Source organism: Lepisma saccharinum, chromosome 1 (assembly GCF_977018435.1).
Source record: "Lepisma saccharinum chromosome 1, izLepSacc3.1, whole genome shotgun sequence".
Taxonomy (NCBI): Eukaryota; Metazoa; Arthropoda; class Insecta; order Zygentoma; family Lepismatidae; genus Lepisma; species Lepisma saccharinum.
In genome coordinates, this window is record NC_139229.1 from 136,508,937 (window position 1) to 136,531,041 (window position 22,105).

At 38.8% G+C, this 22,105-nt stretch overlaps 1 protein-coding gene across 1 annotated transcript in view; it reads left to right on the forward strand.

Moving 5' to 3' along the window:
* The window catches only part of LOC145988913 (BTB/POZ domain-containing protein 2-like), a 55,847-nt gene that overhangs the window by 13,197 nt on the left and 20,545 nt on the right, over nt 1–22,105 (forward strand). The window contains exons 2-3 of the mRNA XM_083124205.1: nt 12,642–12,774; nt 16,598–16,731. Coding sequence (XP_082980331.1) covers nt 12,652–12,774; nt 16,598–16,731 — 257 coding nt within the window. The 5' untranslated portion in view covers nt 12,642–12,651. The remainder of the gene's footprint in view (nt 1–12,641; nt 12,775–16,597; nt 16,732–22,105) is intronic.

Below are 22,105 nucleotides of genomic sequence, written 5' to 3' on the forward strand. Positions count from 1 at the left end.
AGATAGTACAATTGTGTTGCTGAAAAATATTTTTTTGATTTGTGGCGATTTTATCATGATATCAAGCCAGAATCGCCACAATAAACTCATTAATATCTTGATTAATATTTGTGTGCTTATAAAAATACATAGTGTGCATTCATGTGCTAACTATGTGCAAACGTTTGAGATATAATTTCATAATTTATTAATATGTGGCGATTTCCACTTGACATACTTTTTTCCACCGCCTCACCACTCACCATCACCAGTTCCAGGTAGAAACGAAACGGCCTTGTTATTGTGAAGGACTTTTAATTCAATGGAAGCGTCACACTGTAAATTGTTCGCATGAACCATTCATAATGCGCAGCTCTTCTTAAAATCGTGTGCAATGGCATGCGAACTTCTCTCCCTAGACATCTCTTTGATCTCGATGCGTTACCGATGCGCTAAACAAATTTTAATACATTTTTCTAACACCTCGAAAAGGAGCAAATTGGTACAAGAATTCAGTCATAACCTTTTACTGGTTAAAGATACGTCGAAAAAACCTTCACCATTGCATTTCTCGTGAAATTCTAGCCTGATTTGATATATCATATCACCCCCTTCCCATTTAAAATTCTGAAGTTGAATTCAAGATGGCTGACATCAAGATGGCCGTCGACCACACGGTGGCGTCAATGTGGTTCCTTCTTGGCCTGATAACGATTGGTCATCACCATTTCCATGTTGCGCGCTGCAGTGGCCTTGTACCGGGGGTGTTAAGTGACTTTTTGAGCCACCCTGTACAATTAAATTCAACACATTTTTGTACTTAATACATCATTTGTATTTATTCTTTTACAAACAAAATACAGTTCCACCAGAAGGGAATTTTGCAGCACATTTTACTTGCCCTATTTGAGAAATGTTACACCTTTATGCCCATTCGGTTAACCTGCTCATTGTCTCTCCTACTAAATAATATAATTCTAATAATTTGGATAATGGCCTCTCTTGGCTCACCAGAACATGTGCACTTAGAAGATCAAAATCAAATCTTTCTTATTCTATAATTTGATGCACATACACAGATAAACAGGTCATATAATCGTACAAAAATAAAATAATGCAAATGCTTTCAATTAATCAGGTTATGTTATCTTAGCTTTCATGCAAATGAGAATATGATTAAAATTATAATCCATTGTCAATGAAACATTTGTGCGCAATTAGCGCAATAGGTAACACTAGTTCATTTCTTCCCAGAAATGTTAATTGGAACACCATTTAAAATATTTTTTTTTGGTTAAAAGGATGCAAATTGCTTTTCATCCCTTTTTGTGCGTACAATTGAACACAAAATTGCATGTAGTCCAGTTTCGCCTAATCCCCTTTGCCTAACTGCTTATCGGCACAGTACGCGTATAATGTGATTTATGAAATTGAACGGTCTCTCCACAGGCCGAAATGCCTGTTTTTTCCTGCTGCATTTATTGAAAAAAATTGTCTTAATATATGTACATTTAGAAACTTTTTCGTTTTACCTACTTTATACCCTACTGCCTATATCTTTACTTTTTACGCCTGTTTTTTTAATTTTCAATGACATTTTTAGAATGTGTTTTTAAAAAATTGTACATAACTTAGTTTTCTTTCAAAAACATTATTTATTAGCACATTACGATGTTGCCAGTTGCCAGAAACAATTACAAAGCTGGGAAAAAGAGGTGAAACTCTTACCCATTAAAGTCTTGGAGGAATCGGTGCAGCTACTAATTGAAGTGTCAGGAGAAAAAGTTAGCTGTTGCAGAAAAGTGCAAAGGTGTAATCAGTAAAAATGTAGAACTGGAAAACTTGAAAACGATTTGTGATATTCTTAAACGAGAAAAAACATTTTATTCACGATATGAATCCAGTTCTTACAATAGCCTATTTCATGGGTGGTCAAATGAGATCATTCTCGTTATGAAAATCATTCTTTCTGACAGACGGCTATCAATGAATGTTCAAGAAAGCAAAAAACAAAAAAATACTAGTGGTTGTGTGTAATCAAGGCAACAAATGAAAGTAAATATGTTGTTTACTAGTTGATTTTAAAATGAAATTATAGAGATAAATTATTTGGAACTTTCCCACTTTATTTTTGTTTATTGTGCCTATTTTTTAATTTGGTGCCTATTTTCCACGTTATAAATGCCTTTTTGTCTGCCTATTCTAACCAAAATAAATGCCCGAACTCCGGTGCAAGTTATGAAAATCATTCTTAGTTATCCTTGATATCACACACCTGGTTAGGTTAGATAAAACAAGAACAAGCAGAACATTAAGCGTCAATGAAGCAGCTTAGAGTTTCTAATCCGACTAAAGTCAGAGATTCAAGGGGGTCGAGTGGAGGATTGTTTTTGCCTACAAAAAGATCGACCAAGAAATGGAGTCATATTTTCCTTTATCTTATAGAAAATATAACAAACACCCCCGGCTGCTGGATTGTGTGACAATGCTCCTTTTTCGGAGCAACACCTGACTATTTGGCATGGGCATATGTTGGGAATTGTTTGGTGTTTACTTGGATCAAAATTTCCCTCATTCCCCCTTCCGACCGGTTTAGGCGGTTAGGCGAAATGGGATGCCATCCGAAATTGGGGTATTTGTTCAAATTGGCCAAATGGTTAGTGCAAGTTCTTTATATCAGAATTACTTTAATTCACAATTCCCTGCGAAGATGAATCATAATTAATACCAGTGGCGTGTCCAGGATTTTCGCAGTAATTTCTATCATTTACTGCCTTTCACTTTTTTAAAGTAATACTGGAGCAAAGGGTAGGGGTTATGAACCCCACCGATCCCCTCTTGGCACGCCACTGATTAATACATTTCTCCTCATACAACCACATTTTTTTACAGGCTCAACAAAGCAAATGAGTACTGATTGATTCCCACAAATCTTTCAGGGGAAAAAAAGAAGGGGAGAGCTGGCGTCGTTACGTCCACATATATGATGAGTCACTAACAGGTTGTCCAGTTTGCTTACCCCGATTGAGGCTTTCAGGCAGTTCAACGTCAACGAACGCTTACATTCAACATCGGGAAAGCCAAAGGCGCATAACAAAGCTGAAATAAGCAAAAATGGCAGAATAGGCATTTTAGGGACGATTAAGCAAAATAGGCACTCACCTAATAGGCATTTATAGGCAATATAAAAATGCGTTTTTGGACTAGAAACACAATGAAACGAATTAAAAATATTAAAGCCTATTTCTTACTAGACCCGGTGGAGGAGGCACATTGTAGTTCGGATCCAACTTTAAACAAGAGGTGGTCATTTTCGTTCAATCTCCCTCACCTTCATGCCTCGCCCTCACACGCCTTCACCCTCACGGCTCGCCCTCACCCTCACATGGCCTCACGACTCGCCTTTCACCCTCACGGATTTTCCTTGCCCTCGCCCTCACCCTCACACGCCCTCACCCTCACAACTCGCCTTTCGCCCTCACACACCCTCACCCTCACGACTCGACTTCATCCTAACCCTCACACACCCTCACCCTCACGGATTGACATGGCCCTCACCCTCACACGCCCTCACCCTCACGACTCGCCTTTCGCCCTCACCCTCACATGCCCTCACCCTCACGACTCGACTTCGCCCTCACCCTCACACGCCCTCACCCTCACGACTAGCCTTTCGCCCTCACCCTCACACACCCTCACCCTCACGGATTGACATGGCCCTCACCCTCACACGCCCTCACCCTCACGACTCACAGGTCGCCCTCACCCTCACACGCCCTCACCCTCACGACTCAGCAGTTGCCCTCACCCTCACACGCCCTCACCCTCACGACTCACCAGTCGCCCTCACCCTCACACGCCCTCACCCTCACGGCTCGGCTTCGCCCTCACCCTCACACGCCCTCACCCTCACGGCTCGGCTTCGCCCTCACCCTCACACGCCCTCACCCTCCCGACTCACCAGTCGCCCTCACCCTCACACGCCCTCACCCTCACGGATCGATCTCGTCCTCACCCTCACACGCCCTCACCCTCACGGCTCGGCTTCGCCCTCACCCTCACACGCCCTCACCCTCACGGGTCGATCTCGCCCTCACCCTCACACACCCTCACCCTCACAAGTCTTCGGAGGGTGAGGGTGAGGGTGAGGTCTGCCCTCATGAGGGTCGCCCTCCGGAGGGTGACCACCTCTGGATACAATTCGTGTGCACATTGACGGCAAATCACCTCACGCCCTGTTTTACTTTGATCTTGTTGCCGCAAGGAGGATTATGCATTTAAAACAACTTGCTTGACTTTGAAGAACATTTCCTTTCGGATGAAGCCCAAAATAACATTCGGGTAAAACCGCGCGCTGAACAGGAGATTCAGCCATTCTCGCCGCTCTACAATAAACATAGGGTTAAAATAGTGGGATGTGCAACACTGGTATCAGCGATTTCACGCGCTCTGCAACGCATTCAGTCTCGCTCGACTCGCTCTAAAGTTTCAATGTCTCTTCAACGCAATACAGATTCGAGTTGGCGAATCTGCGGTTCTAAGTTCGTCTGCACAGTGATTGCAACCAATTAAGTCCATACCTGCTAATCAATGTATTATTTTGTCTGTATATTACAAATTAAATAACTGTTTTCTTGCAAGTATGCAGTTGTGTCGGAATAGAACCCGTCTCAGTGGAACTATATTCTTGCGCGCACGTTTGGATCTACATATGCTAAAACCTGCTGCAAGGTTGACCTGACGCTTAGCTTAGAAATGTATACGCACGTTCGAGTTTGTAATAAATTATAGTTTAAACGTTCTTCCGGTGCCTTTATTTCATCAGAATTTCAGCGGAGTCTCTCGATGACACGTGGACCCTGGAGTATCGAGGAGAAGGACTAAGTACCTCACCCTATCCGTGAGATGAATTCATCATGACTCTTCTGGACTAATAAGGAAGTCACAGTGTAGTGTCCCCACGTCGTTCGTGAGAAGGGCGACGTGTGAGAATACAAATTGTGCTACGCGTGACTGCTGGGAGGAACGTAACACATAATTGACTCGTTTTGGCAGATCTTTCGACACAGCAAGCTTTAACCTTCTAATTGCAATTTCTATTTCATATTCACGAGATGGATTTAACAATTGCTTTTATGTATTAAACCCATAATTCTCAATTTTAATTACCATCGCAAGAAATTGCCATTTACAGTTAAGCATTAATAACAAATAGTCCGGGAATGCAATAAATTCACACATGGCTTAACTTTAATATATCTGCACAACATGCATTTCAGTGTATTCATTAAATATTGAAATAACCGCTCAAAGTTGAATGACATTATTATTTGTCTTCCGATATTGAGTTTAAAAAATGCGCACGCTCGTTATTGATATGAAGTATATAGAAATATAACATATGACAAACATTCATAATTATTGATTACAGAGAGATGTAAATATATAATCATATAAATGCAATGAACTATGTTTAATTGATTGCACAATGTCATTATGAAACTTTAAAAGGGGTATATTGTGTCATGCGTATACATACATTGCGTATGTCTGACTGATAAATAATTTTGAGTTTAATATGTGGAAGCAGCAATTCATGCGAAATTGAATTTTTGGCAAAAAATTCTTGAATCCAATAGTTGGCAAGAATGTATTGTACTGTAGGGGCCTTACCGTTTACAAAACAAAAATAACTTCCTGTGGAATTGATGTTTCATCACATTTATTTGTATTTTAGTTACTAAATGTTTTATTTTATTTTACAGTAGAGAGAAAATTCATTAAATATACAATAATCCTGGACTCAAACTTATGATTGCAAACGAATTAAATGGACCTTTCAAGAGATTGGCTACTTGAGGCCATCTAGTGTGACAGAAGAAAGTTGGCTTTCTGACGAGCGATTAGCGACAGCTAGTAATTACGAAATACACTGCCAGCAGTGACTGGTATAACGTTATGTATTTATTGTCCGCAGTGTTTGAATTAAAGGGGGAGGGGAAGCCAGGGAATATCCCCAATTCTACTTTTTGCATTCCCGGCTCTACATTTATATTTTCATTCCCTACCAGGGAAAGAAACCCCCCCCTCTGAATGTGTATTCTATTATTCTATTATTATTTTGGATGGCATGACATTCATTGCACTTCAATTTTTTTTATGGATGCACTTTATTCTATATTCACTCAAAACAGAATGAAACAAAAGGATCTGTTCGAGAGTGGCAACAACAATTATGGAAATTAACAATATGTTTGATAATTGTTGGGTGTCATCCTTTCAATCTGTGTCGGCAGTAATAAATAATTATCTGGACCTTATACATTTCAATTCGAGTCATGAGCTCAGTGCAGCTATCAGTTGAAACGAAAGAGAAAGCGCAAAGGGGTGCTAAAGAAGGTACCAACTTAGTTATTTGTAGTATAACTTTCTTTTTCCCATGTTGTATTAGATTTCCTCAAACAATTTTCATTGCTTCCACGGAGAGGAAGGGCTAGTGTAGGCCGTACGTAATGCCAAATTTTTGTAAAGGAAGAAGTTGAAAGAAGTCCAACAAAAAAATCGACGAAAAAAAACTGTTTCCTCCCCTCCCCAGAGTTTCTTTTTTTTCGGATAATTTTCAACTCTACCTACAGGGACAGTTTAATTATTCTTTGTAAACAAGGCTAAGCATTAAGGGGCTAATAATGCGGGGCAAAAAGTGTGTGTGTGTGTTGGGGGGGGGACTAACTGCCCTCCGCGCCCCCCTAATCGCTGCCACTGATGAGTAGTTCTGAATTCCCTCCCCCCTTCTGCATTTTCTTCAATTCGAACACTGATTGTCCGCTGTGCAAGGTAACGCTAAAACACTAAACCGAATCTACCTAACCGATTCTCATGTCTATTTCTGCTACGTGAGTAGGTTTGGCAGGCCAGGATTGATGCTGATCTCTGTCGCTATCCGCTCGTCTTTGTTTCTTCTGTGAATAACGGCGATGAGGATAAATGATGATTTGATGAAATTGTTAAGACCGCAAATGCAAAAGTATAAACGTGTCCAAATATGACACAAATCCATAACTTCCTATGTAGTATGGTCGATAAGTCGTTTTTTTAGTTTTTTTTTTAGAATTGTGAACCTTTTCACAACTTATCTGCTTTTTAGGAAGGCTTATTGGAAATACGACGCCATATTGAATTGCTCGCACCACCCTCTTTGAAGTGGGTTTCCTCAACAACCATTAGGCCTAATGAAACCGAATTTAAATAAGTTCACTAAGCTTGATTCAGCACACTCTTTAAAAGCTCATTCAAATAGCTTTAATCTGATATGTAACATATTAGGATTTGTTGTAAAATGGTTGAGATTGAAGCGTTTAAGTGACGCAATGCCAGTGTGCAACTTTGTGAAACAACAACCACTGTACTTTAACATGGCTTTTGATCTTTATCTTGGAAAAAAGGCGTGGAGCGAAAACCTGCTGCATGGTAAGTTTAGATAACTCTGAATAACGTACTTAAAATTGTACAAAATTCAAAATGGCAGCCAGCAAACTACACGTGCCGAATTATGTGGTACTATGCCATCATTGGACCTAAAATCTTGAAACCAACAGCAATCAAAATAGAAAACTTCAGATAATGTAACAAATGATTGACCTTTTCTTTACAATTTGCATTATTCTTCGAAATAAATATTTTTTAAACTTCAGTACGTTGTAATTATGCACCCTATCCAAAATCAGGACAAAGAACAATGCACGTGTCTTCGCGAGAAGTGTGCAAGTCATTTCCTTTCATGGTACGAGGCCTCATTGATGATGTAGTGGTTACACTGTCCCCTTGTATTCAAGGGATTCCGGGTTCGGTACCCACTGGAGACACGTATCCAAGGGTGTATTTAGAGGATATCCGAACCCTCCCGACTTACCAAGTTCAAAATTAAATAACCAAATAGTTGTTTATTGTTGTAAAATACGAAGTTGATTTATTTGAGCGTCACTTACATAAAGGTAAGGATTATATTGTGATTTTACAGCTTGCGTTGACTGTGCCTGCGTAAATTTATGCGTATCACTACTACCAGGGGTGCCCATCCCACCCAAGGCCCATGACGCACTCCCCCCAAGAAGGTAGAACATTTGCCCCCCCCCCGGTTTATGCCGAATTAATTACTCAAATTATTTTTGTCAGACAAAATTTGCGGAAAAATATAATACCAGATGTGCAACCACGAATTTTTGTCTGGGGGAGGGCAAGTAGCAGGATAAACGTACCAATATCAATAATAATAACATTAATAATGGCTATATTACTACTACTACCAGTAGAAGTAGTAGTATCAAAGACGTTATTATCCTCATAAATTACACAAAAAGAGGGTAGAAGTCTGTGCTAAAGCATTTGTTTGGAACAAACGATTTGAAATGTTTTTTCAACACCGTCAATTTCACATTAGCTAACAATGGAAATCAAGCACACAAAGTGTGTTTTTGAATGGCAGAAAATGAATGATAAATGCATTCCGAAGATACATGTGCAACTTTCATGTACAACATATGTTTTACACATATGCAACATGAAGCGACATAAAATAAGAAAATACATATGCAACAAGCTAACACTATATTGTGTACATATTCAAAGCTAATTCATTTCAAATATACAGTACAACCCATAATATTGAAATACATTACATTACAGGAAAGAAGCAGACTGCGAGCGAAGCGAGCAAGTTAATTTTTAGATCCAATTTTTGCAATTGAAAACACTATTGATTTAATAGGGCGCAAATAATTTCACTGGACGCCATGGCATTCTCTCTTTTTCAACTTTTTTTCATTTAGAAAATTCGGCGCCCATGGCCGACTCCCGCCGCCTCTAGCTACATCTCTGAACTTGACGTAAACGAGAAAAGCAGATAATGCGAGCGAAGCAAGCAAGAAACTTTTACAAAATTAATTTTTATTTGCATAAAATTTGAAATCGGAGGGGTAATTGCTCCTCTGTGTCTACTTCTTTTCTTCAGGTGCCCTTGACCGTCAAAGTTTGTCTCCCCTGAACCTCCCTGTAGTTGCGTCACTGTATAATACAGATATATTTAAGCAATATATGTTTACTTTAGATAGTTTAGGCTCACTGCCATTGTTTGTCAACCTTATTCTGCACAGTTTGTCTGCTCGACTGACATTGTATTAATGCGAATACCACGCCGATTCTAAAGGCATAAGAGGTGGTGTTTCATTTCAACCCTTCCGCCGCGATCACCCACAGGTAGGTAGAGAAACTATACATAATAACCAAATCTAAAAGTCAATAACAAGTCAATCAAATGATATGATCCCCCCTTATTTTTCTGTGAAAATATATAGAATTGGTATAAAATTTTGTCCCCCCCAAAAATTTCCATGACGCAGGCGCGTCACGAAACCCCCCTGACGACTACTAATCAGTGGCGTAGCGTTATAGTACGCCCGTACGCCTGGCGTTCCCAGATTTAAAATTTCAAAAATGCTTAAATACTGTGATTATAAAGTAAAACGTGACTAATTTCATATATGTTTGACCTTCATGGCATTATAATGGCTATTTTTCGCGATCCGCTTGCAACGCTCCACTCTCAACACTCGTTCTAGCATCTCTTTTCAATGCCTTTTCCGGCCGGACGCCGAGCAGGTTCGGTGTACAGGACTCATATATTCCTTGCTGCCTTTATGGAGGGAAAGCTTCCATTTCTACAGCACGCGCGTAAATGGGCTCTCTTACGCCAGCGTACGAGAGGTCTACCGTGATTGGTTCATGTGACCCTTCCTGCCTTCTGAAGCAGACAACAGCGGCAGAATTCCTACCCGGTTCTTCGCTCTTCGCGCTCATGCAACTCGTGCTATGTGATGCTACAATACGCAATATGGACTGACGTAACATTACCAATATCAAATATACTGCTTCTTAATGGCCACTGCATTGTATAATTTATCGCACGAACAGCGATGTGTATTAGAAACTAAAAGATCAACACAGTTTTTGTCAAATACGTTGGTGAAGTCCTCGTGGTAGAAATTCAGCCTGTGGCTGCTCTACCACTTAACCCGCAAAACTATTATTTTCTTATTGTATTTTTTCGTTATTATCTAACTACTTAATATTGTGTGAATGGAAATGTTTAGCATTCATTTGAAAACTCTTTACATCGAATGGTCTCTGGAGAAAATTATTTTAAAATGTTTATCAGCATTCTCAAGATGCAATAAACAGTGGTCTGAATTACTAATCGGCACTGTTACGTCAGTAGAGTGTACGATATTTGGATCATCCACTCTGCTTTTCACAGTGCTCCAAGACGACAGAGGTCCCTGGTTCGAATCCCGGCGTGAGCACGGGTGTTCTTTGTCAGTGTCCCTTCATCAATATCATCACTCATATTCATATTCGCAATTAACCAAAAGTGGTAGAAAAGCGAAGTAAAATAAACCAAATCAATCAGTAGTTGGATCGCCCGCAACAATGACAGCTACTGTTGTGCAGAGGCGCTTGTGATTCAGGTAGGGTTTTAATGACTTGCGTCATGCAGAAAGATATAAAAAAAGGTATAGAACACCAGAGTTCAAAACATCTGTGGCATAGTGAGGCATCTAATTTTGTAGCTAAAACATGCATGGATGATGTTTTATTGAAAACCCAGCTGACTTCAGGCAAATAAATAATACCTGTGGCGACTAATACCATAAGTGAATTATTAAGCAAGAAAGGGCCGACTCTTCCTTCGAACTTGGCGTTCCCACTCGAAATGTCCATGCTACGCCACTGCTACTAATAATGCGCATAAAAATAATGACCAGGCAATTCGCATTTTGTCAGCTAGCCCTAACAACCTTTTTGATATTCAATTAATAAGCCATTTAAGCATTTTTTACATTTATTTTTAGGTAGGATAGCTGTTTTTACACAAATTTTAGTGAATTTAACTGAATATAAACTAGATAAGGAATACATGCTGTCATATCTTTATTCTCATGTCATATCTGTTCATGTAATAATTGAGGATTAAAAGTGGTAAACGTTGTAAGTGCCAAAAGCGAAAGTGTTGAGAAATCGCATCGTTCCGCACATCAGCCCGTAAGAACGTCCACACTAGTGACCTCTTTACACGCCCTTTGAACTACTTAGAGGGCTAACAACCACATTTAACGTTTACCACATTATAAAGCATGGCACGTTCACAGTTTAACGTGGAAAACTGTGTTTGAATTATTGTGGAACTTGCAGCGATTACCAATTTCAGTCTTCAATTAGTGTTATCAATTGACCAATATTAATTTATTGTTGTCATTATTAATATACATACTAATCTTGTCAACCTATTAATTATGAACTTTGTTCTTATTATATGTGAAGCACGTGGTTCGGATCCCTCGTGAAATAAACAGCTACATAGATATACAGTGCACTTTAAACTGTAGGTTCAGTCCCGATTAGCCTATTTGAACATAAAATGGATTTAAACTTTCACTTTGTGTTTCATAGTATGGAATGAGGGTCAAGAGAGAGAAAGAAGGAGAGAGAGAGGAGGGGGGGTGGATACATAAGTATGAAAAAAAAACAAGTGCCCAGGCAATATGACATGGAAATATGGAAACCTATCGCATACGACGCGAGCACACTACTGTATTTTCCCACGTAAACCTTAATTACTACAGTTTTTGATGTCGTGACGGCAACGAATCCTAATAAATGCCCCGGGCATAACACGGGCTGTACCAATATGGCCGATCCTGCATGCAAATATAGGACCATCTGACGTCATGAAATGCACACTTTATTCCCTCCCAGCTTGTAAGTGGAGAACGAAAACCATTCCGTGGTGCATAACTCTGTGGTTATATCACACTATCTTTTGCATCTATAATCTCCTTTGATTCCCGCCACCAATCAGGCTTATTAACTCACTTTGGTATGCATATGCTTGAAAGTCATATTCTTAAATTACTTAAAAAACACACACACTGTTATATTTATTAGTGATCTTTCTACTATTATTAAACAATGAAACTGCAGTACACAAGAATTCTACTTGATCAAATATTGTAATTGTATTTGACAATCAACCACTAAACCGTTCTTGGTGTCGCGTGCAACTGACGCTTTCGTAGCCAAAATTGATGGAGTTTGTTTATAAGTCAATTTTATGCACAGAGAGGCTATTCGGGACTGGACTTACAGTTTCAAGTGGGGTGCAAACCACTACGTGCCTCCACCGGCTATCGAACCCGGGACCACTTGATTACAAGGCGCCGACCTAACCACTATGCCATCAGGTAGGCCTTTCATAGCAACAATAATAATAATAATAATAATAATAATAAGAAGAAGAAGAAGAAGTAGAATAAGGAAGTTCTTAATTATGTTCACTCTATTGGGGTGGATAATTTGAAATTCTACCCTCTGGAATGTTCCTCTACTGAATATCGTAAATCCTATGTAACTATTTCTTACTTTTGTAGTAATATTATTGTTTCTTATTAGATTTATTACAAAAAATGCCAGTTTCATGCAGTAGCAAATAACAAATGACACGGTATTGATGCTAATGCCTTCGAATTTCAACACAGGAATCAATGTTCAACTGTTAAATTAAATGGAAATAGAATTGTCTCGTAATTATCAAATGTGTTATTTTTTCATAGACTTGTAAATATGGAAAGAAGCCGCTACTGGCAGACGAACATGGATAGGGCAGGAAGAGGGAGGTTCTTACTGGAATCGGGACATTGGAGCGACTGCAAGTTCCTTGTGGAAGGTGCTGAGGGGAACAAGAAGGTGAGTATGTAAGAGTTATTTGAGAAGGAGAGATACAGGAAAAGGAGAGTCAGGAGAAGAGCTAACAGAGGTAAGAAATGGACACAGAGAGGAACATAACTAGTAGAAGCAGAGACAGAATAGAGATAGAGACAGCGAGAGACAGAAATGTATAGAAAGAAAGAGAAGTATCGATGAAGACAAAGCTATAGAATGAAAGATAAATATAGATGTAGATAATAATAATAATAATAATAATAATAATAATAATAATAATAATAATATTTGTTTAAGTGATGAGCACGGTTTGACAACCAGGTACATCACTATGTTGGCCATACGAAATCACAGAATTGAATACATAATTATAGAATAATACAGTGGATCCTACAAAGTTATACATCATCATAAATTCAAATTTTAGGTTTCAACACGTTCAGCTACTAAACCTCTGGCCTTATTTAGACATGTGAGAATTGAGATATACCTGTGTGAATATCTGTGAATTTTATAAGATATAGTATTATTCAAAAGGTATTCACTGTCTATTTGGAAAGTTAAGATCTGTACAAAATTTGTCCTTTTCATTTTTCTTCTTTCTTCTAAGGTAAACATATTCAACGGTGTTAACCATTCAGAATAATGTTGGTCATAGTATTTTTTTTAAACTTTGTGCATAATAACCTGATAAAAAGTTTTTGAACTGATTCAACTTTTTGAAGGTGACTGGTGGCTGTCAGAAACCATAATTCATTAGCAGATTCAAGAATAGGTCAAACTATCGTTTCATACAGGTAGATTAAGGTATCTTCATTTTTAAAAACTTTCCATGAAAAAAATATATAACCAAGCATCTTCTTTGCTCTTTTGCAAATTTCTGAAATGTGCTCATCAAATATAAGAGAGGAGTCTATTAGTATTCCTAAGTCTTCATGGGTTTCGCACATTTGGATTTTATTTTGATAAATACCAAATCATCTTTTGTTTACTTTCAAAATAAAATCAGGTATGCCATCAGGACCTATTGAGGACCTGCATTTTAGTTTGTTAATTGTACCACTTACATCCTTTTCTAAGATAACATGCACATCAATTAAGTTGGTGTATGAATGAATATTAATATTTTTAGAATTTACATGACTTCTTTTTGAGAAAGATTTGTGAAAAATCTCACTAAAAACATTAGCAATATCATATTCATTGAACAGGACATCATTATCATAAATAATTTCAGTGATAATATTTTATCTCTTGTCACCGTTAACATTGTTTTCTAAGGAGGAATAGTATTGATCCTTTACATTAGAATATTCCTTTTAAACATCTTTCCTTAATTGGGAATAAGTACTGTAATATTCACACTTATTTGTAAATTTAAATTTATCGTGATATCTTCTCTTTTTATTCCCTTTAATTTCCTTGTCATCCAAGGAAGTTGATTGTTTGTTCTTTTAACTTTTGAAGGAATATTGTTCTTTAATATTGTATACACATTACTAGTCAGTTCCATAGTGTTGTACATCATTAGATAGTTCAACCATATATTTCAAATGTAACAATTCATTATAAACATTCACATAACCACATGTAGCGAAATTAAGACATCTATAAATATGAATTTCCCTTGTATCTGTATTGTCTTTTTTAGACCTATCCAATTCGAAATACAATGAGAACGGTGGATGAAATTTATCAATTTTAGATAAATTTTTAGTTGTTCATTAAGAATAATGTTACAAGTGAAGATGCTGCTGAGTAAAAGGTTTAAAACATTAAAAGGCATTGGAGGGTCATATGATAAATTGAGCTGAACTAGATTTGAAAGTGTTGCGATTTCAATTTTTTTTTTAGCCTTTCTTTTACATAATAATTTGAACAATACAAATTTCCAGTAGCAGAGTTAATTCCACCAGCATTAAAATCTCCAACTAATTTTTTTTTATTGTGTTTCATTAACATCTCTTGAACTTCCCAATCAAAGTAGTTTGCAAACAAGTCACAGTTTAAATCCGGTGGCAAATAATGCAATCCTATTATGGTTGGGTCAGAATTATTAGACAGTAATTTTACCCAGATTACACCTAATTCTGTAAAAGGTGATTCAAAAATTGTAAACTGAACCTTGTTTTTAATAAATAAAAGACAACCACCACCACTACGTTTTTGTTTGTTTAAATCGAGGTTTCTATCTTTTCTTAGCACCCTGTACATTGGATCTAAATCTATAAAATAATCTCTATCTTGTTTACACCAACTTCTGTAAGAAAAAATATATCATTATTTTTAATATAAATATTGTTTACTAATGTTTCAAATCTGGTGTTTATTCCTCTGATAAAAACACTTAATCATATTATTACTAACAGAAGAACCACTAAGTTTTTTGGAGTTGTGTTTTCTCCAGAAAACATTCTCATACTATTTGTATGAGATACACTTTTGTTTTTGTTGGCAACTACAGTATATTGTCACTTTTCAATTCGCCATAAAACCTTGTTACTAATACCCCTTTAGGCCAGAATAGTACATAATAGTCATTCAGCTACATGAAAAGAAGAGTAAGAGTCGTATTTTCAGCCTTGTACATATCATTTTCTTTACGGAAGAAGTGTCAGCAATGTATTGCTGAAGATCAGTATTTGAGACTTCAGGATGAAGTCGAATCACAAGTAGAGCTCTGAGGAAAAACATTGCGTTGCATTGCTAACCTAGTAGATGGATTCTGACCTTGCACTGATTTTTTTCACGTTACCTGTACATCTATAATAATAATAATAATAATAATAATAACGTGGTGTATTTATCTACTCCAAGAAGAGAGAGAATATTTTATGGCACCCAAACCAGAAAGTTTAATTTGTACATTGGCTTAAATCCACATTATTTGTGTGATTCGAATTGCCTGTTAGTTAGGGTGACCAACTCTCCCGTATTTCCCGGAATCTTCCCCATTAGAGCATTTTTTTATCGTCCCGCCTCCCGTATTACCATTCTATTTCTTCTGTATATATCATTATCAATAAAGGTCGAGAAATTTCAACTCATTCCGAGTTCAGCGAGTCATACAAAATTTCAACTGCAAGATCTTGCACGTTTAACCTTTGGCGTGTGGAAGTGACGTCATACCTTGCAGTAGTTGATTGATGCTTAGTTCTGTAGCAGCATTAGACAAATACATGTGGATTAGCACTAAGAAACATGCATATTTGTAAATTTTTATTCTCTATTATGATCTGTATATTACATAAAATGTAAAATAATATTTTTGTTTAATATTATCAATTCCATAAACATTTGCTGGAGTGACGCCGTGCCGCTAAAAATGCTCAAAATTTCTCGCCACTAAAGCTTCATTAAGTTAAATTACGAAACTTGGAAATCTCCCGGGTTGTAAGGGGGTGCTCCTTCCACGTAGTGCATCCAATAGTTAACCTCACTTCCACGTAGTACACCCTGGACTGCATACTAACGAGACTCTGGCGACTGGCCGCATGTATAATTCTGTGATGTCCTGTGTTTTGTCCTTAATTGTGCTGAGTGCCCTTTTTAGCCTCAGCTTTTAACCAAGGTAAGGAAATTTTAGTTTTTAGACACGCTTTTATTTTTGTTATGATAAGGAGCTGGACCCCGTATGGTGTGACGGGTGCAAAATAGCCTCAGTGCTGACGCACCCAAAATTTTTAAACTCAAATTAAAAAAATTGGAAATCTCCCTTAAATTCATGGCCAAAAGTTGATCACCCTACTACCAGTATTCCCGGATCTGTAAGAGCAAGGGAAATCGCAACACCCGTTTTCCCAATGGAAAGCGCGGTGATTGCATCAAATTGATTATTTTCTTGCAGGCAATTCCTGGCCACAGGCTACTACTGGCCATGGCCAGTCCCGTGTTTGAAGCAATGCTCTACGGGGATCTCGCCGCGGATGGGCCAGTGACTATATCAGACGTGGATCCGGATGTATTCAGAGACCTGTTGGCGTAAGTTATAAACATCACATTCCTACATTGTATCTTCGTAAAACAGAACTGAATTTGCAATGCGTTTTCTTAAACTATTGCGTCATATTCGGAGAGTTTATTTATATTTTATATTTTTTATTTATTTTAGTTAACGTTACATTTCTGCCACTTTGGTTAATCGCGACGACGAGTTAATAAATAAATAAATATATAAAAATGTATATAACGGAGTCTTACTGACACGCAGAATACCTGGGTTTGATTTCCATGGTGAATCATTTCAGGTGTAAAATTTTCTGACTGTGCCCCTGCTTTAAGCGGCTATAGGGTCACCCAGCCTCCAAGGAAAGGGGTAAAAGCGGCCGGAGCGTGTTACTGATCACATCCCCAACAGTCGTGATTATGACTGTATAGGGCCTAACTGCACAACCCCCTATGTGCCTAAGTTGCATGTTCAGGTAAAGTTTTTTCCTCATACCTGTATATTGCCCTGGAGATCTGGAGTGAAATGTGGAAGTAATCATCTAGATGAAATCTTGTGACCTGTTTAATACATTGATAGTATCTTGCATTACTACTGAATATCCTCAATGGCGTTCGAGGTAACGGTAAGGAGTCTCGGGTTCGAATCCAGGTGGAGGCGCATTGCACAGTGGCCGGAAACGAAACCGATATTGACAACTCGAGAAGAGACGAGACGGGTATTTGTAACTCAATACGAGACCAAGAAAAATAATTTGCAACTCAAGACGAGACTGAGACAAGGAATTTGCAACTAGAGACGAGACGGAGACAAGGAATTTGCAACTAGAAAGGAGACCGAGACAAGGCATTTGCAACTAGAAAGGAGACCGAGACAAGGCATTTGCAACTAGAAAGGAGACCGAGACAAGGCATTGCAACTAGAAAGGAGACCGAGACAAGGCATTTGCAACTAGAGATGAGACTGGGACAAGGAATTTGCAACTCAAGTCGAGACCGAGATAAGGGATTTGTCTTGGTCTCAAGGAATTTGCAACTAGAAAGGAGACCGAGACAAGGCATTTGCAACTAGAGATGAGACCGAGACAAGGAATTTGCAACTCAAGTCGAGACCGAGACAAGGAATTTGCAACTCAAGTCGAGACCGAGACAAGGGATTTGCAACTACGACGAGACCGAAACAAGGAATTTGCAACTAGAAAGGAGACCGAGACAAGGAATTTGCAACTAGAGACGAGACCGAGACAAGGAATTTGCAACTCAGGTCGAGACCGAGACAAGGAATTTGCAACTACGACGAGACCGAAACAAGGAATTTACAACTACGACGAGACCGAAACAAGGAATTTACAACTACGACGAGACCGAAACAAGGAATTTGCAACTACGACGAGACCGAGACAAGGAATTTGCAACTACGACGAGACCGAGACAAGGAATTTGCAACTACGACGAGACCGAGACAAGGAATTTGCAACTACGACGAGACCGAGACAAGGAATTTGCAACTACGACGAGACCGAGACAAGGAATTTGTAACCCGGGACGAGACCGAGACAAGGAAATTGCAACCCAAGACGAGACCTAGACAAGGACTTTGCAACATGAGAAGAGACAGAGGCAAAGGAATTTGCAACTACAGACGATACCTGGAGCAAGACAAGCATTTGCAACTAGGGACGAGATACAGAACGAGACAGGGATTTTCAATTCTAATCGAGACCGAGAACGAGACAGGCATTTTCAAATCAAGACGTGAGCAAGAACGAGAGAGGCATGTGTAATTCAAGTCCCTTCTCTGTACCATCCTTACTCTACATTCAATTAATGTTGAGCGTTTCGAGCATTTGGAATTATACCAAGAACTGCCTTAAACTCACTTTAGATGTTCCCTGAAACGTGTAAATGAAGTTAGAAGCGAATCGGCTTTGATGTACCGGCGGACTTTGATCTAGTTTCCTCCGCAAACAAAGCGACTCCAACAGCGCTGGTGGAATTTGCTAGTAGTGTATCGCGTCAATCTCATGGTAATGGAGTCCGTATGCAAGCCTCAGAGTAACTTGGTTACTCTGGTGAAAGTTGGAGACTGAATAGCACACAACTGATTCTTGGTATACCGCAAATTGAGAGTCTCTAAGTTGGTTGCAGTGGAAATGGTTCTGGCAGTAGTAGGGGATTTTCTGGCCTCAGCCTCCTCCCGACTCAGAAATGTCCCCAACCTTACTAGAATGTAGTCAATCATGATTTAGAAAACATGAAAGTCCATATTTTATAATGTCCAGTAATTAAAATAGACAAAACCGCCTTGGGCCTCCCCCATGGCGCAGTGGTAGCGTCATTGCCTTGTAATCAAGGGGTCCCGGGTTCGATACCCAGTGGAGGCACAAGTGGTTCGGATTCCACTTTAAACTGTAGGTCCAGTCCCGATTAGCCTTACTGTGCATAAAGTGGACTTAAAACAGCAACTCAAACCAAACAAAACCGCCTTGGTGGCTCATCTCGCTGCAGGTTCTGGCGGGTAGTGAGGTTTTATGTGAAGCCACTGAATGGCAATATATTTTCTTCAAAACTGCAAACGATGCTCTGACACCACAACCAGTGTAATCCTCTATGTTTTTTCCCGTCTTCTTTCAACACCCGTTTTTGATTGCCCCTGCCCCCTCTCCTCGCGATTAGCCATAAGTGGCAGAAAGGTGACATTAAATAACAAATCAATCAATCAAGGAAGATTTTTTGTTTCAAGTCCATTTCATGAACAGATACCGTAAAGGCACAGGACCTACAGCTTAAATTGGGATTCGAACTACTATGTGCAGGATATCGAATCTGGTACCCCTTTATTACAATGCGACGACGTTACTACTACGCCATCAGAGAGACTATGGAGATTTTGGTCCCGAACACTGCTCGGAGCACAGGTGTTTCATTGTGTGTTCATTCATCTAGCCTATTTCATCTCGACATTTACCTTCAGAGTTGCGATTAACCTACTTAGATGTAGGGTTATTTTACGTCGTTTTGCTAAGTTTTCGGTTAACCACGACAGTGATAATGAGTGATGAACTCGATGACTGAACAATTTACAGATTTACAGATATCACACATGTTTCTGCCATCAAAACCTACTTTACAACGTGCGTTATACCTATTCTTGAATATGGTTCATGTACTTGGTCAATGGCCTGTGATAGCAATATAAACAAACAAAGTGGTAAATTTCTTTATCAGAATAGTCAAACATAGATGTCCAGCCCTTGCAAACTTTTCCAAACATGAAATTCTATCCACTCTTCAAATTCAGGATCCTTCCCTTCGCCGTCAAGTTTCAGATCTAACATTTCTTTTCAAAATCATGAATGGACAACTTGTCACTAATGAACTCTTGCCACATCTTCACATCCGGATCCCACGTACCAACAGCAAATGCAACAACTTCTTTTACACAAAAGCCTCAAGGCTATCCCTAGAACAAAGGTCATTCCTGTGTAGGCTACAAACAAGGTACAATACACTAAATGATCCTCCAGGCTTCCATCTATCTAAGCGGGCTTTCAGAAAGGCGTTCATCAAAGCAGCTGAAGAGTAATTAATATTTGTTATACTCTAGTTATTGTTTTATTCTTGTTACATATATATGTGTGCGTGCTTCTCATTTGTTAATTTTATTTTTCTCTCTCTTGATATCCTGATATAAAATGGATTCTCTCTGTATGCAGGATTTCACAAATAAATAAATAAATAAAAATGCAGGGATACGTCCATGTCTTAATCAGAGAAACTCTGACTTCGCAACGTCTTATGCACGGTCAAAGATCAGCGTTGTAAGTTGATTTAAAGGAAATCAAACGGTAAGAATCTGGGCGAGCTCCTGGTTTGGTTCTGAACGTCTTCATGTCAGTACGAACATGAACGAAACGGTCCGAATGCCTCTCCGAAAATTAAAACCGGCCCTGAGGTCTTTGTACCAAACCACCTAGACCACGCTAGTGCAGATGTTTCTTTGCTGTGTACACACTCTTGTGTTGTGTGAGAAAATGAATGGGACAAGTAAAGAGTAACCTTCTGGACAAGTTCCCGTAGCTCTGTGACGCCTCCCACAAAAGTTCATTACATTCCCTTCTCTTCACAAATATACGAATATCGCGCACCCAATTTATGTGCTTCTGCTGCTCTCGCCTTCCTGCTCTCCGCAGGTTGCAACCACGAGCTCTCCATTACAACGATCCCCCCGGAGACCGGTTGGCGTTAAATAACTAAATACAAACAAAATAAGGAAAAATGAGGCATTTTGTGGAAAGGCCTACAATAGAAAGAAGCTTTTATCCGCTAATTCTGCCCCTCGTGGCAAGAGAATGGCAACTCACAGGAAGGTACTTTTGAGAAAAATGCGATTGAATATTTGGGATATTCATGAATTTCACAGATATGTTTTAAATTTCTTGAAACTACAGTGCCTATCTTTTTCGAGTCGTCCGTGGATCGGCGGCTAGCACGCCGGGCAGTGGGAGGGCGCTTTACGCCGTGACAAAAATATTGAGCCCGTGCTTGTAAAATTGTACTCCGTGGGTAGGAAAAAGTCAAATATACCTCATTGGAAAGCTTCTTTAATTAGCGTCATCTAAAAATTAATCTTGGTTGCATTTTCGTATTATAATGAAAATTTCACTAAAAAGTGTAGTTTTTCTTCCAGTTATGCAAGAACAGGGAACTTAACATCATAGAGTTCATAATCCACAATTGATATAATATTGAGATTTTTTGTACGTGAAGACGGATTGTTTTTGCATCTCTGTGGAAGAAGTCAAATGCAGATCTTCATTAGATGCTTCAAAAATTGAAATTTTAGGCAAACGTGCAATCTTGAAATGCGTAATTGGAAATTAAATTAAATTGTAAAATGCCGTTCATATGATACATTTGATCCAAATCCAGAAGTTTAACACGTGTATCTCAAGTATGACCACAGATATAAATTATTATTGACCACTCCTAATATGGTAAACGCGCGGATGACGTATGGCGAGATGCGGCCAATCTCTGACTCCGCGGGCTGCAGGTGACTTGCACAGTGTTGCCGCTTCGCTGCAGCTACACGGTCTACGCTGCAGGAATACTGGAAGTGCGTTCCGTTAGTCCGATCCAAAACATTGTGGCAGTGTAAAATAATGAATACACAATTTATCATATTCTTTGTATACTTTAGTTATTGTTATATTGTCTAGCTTTTACCCAATCTTTATACGAACGTCATTTTCTACGTATCATTTTATGTCGCTCATTTAAAAAGGGTAAGTGCAACGATGAGCTTGGTTTGATGAAGGCAATGAAATATCTTACCAAGTATTCGAACCCGTGACTGCTGTCTTCGCAGTCTCCTCTGTATAAAAAAATAACGTGCCTGCGATGTACA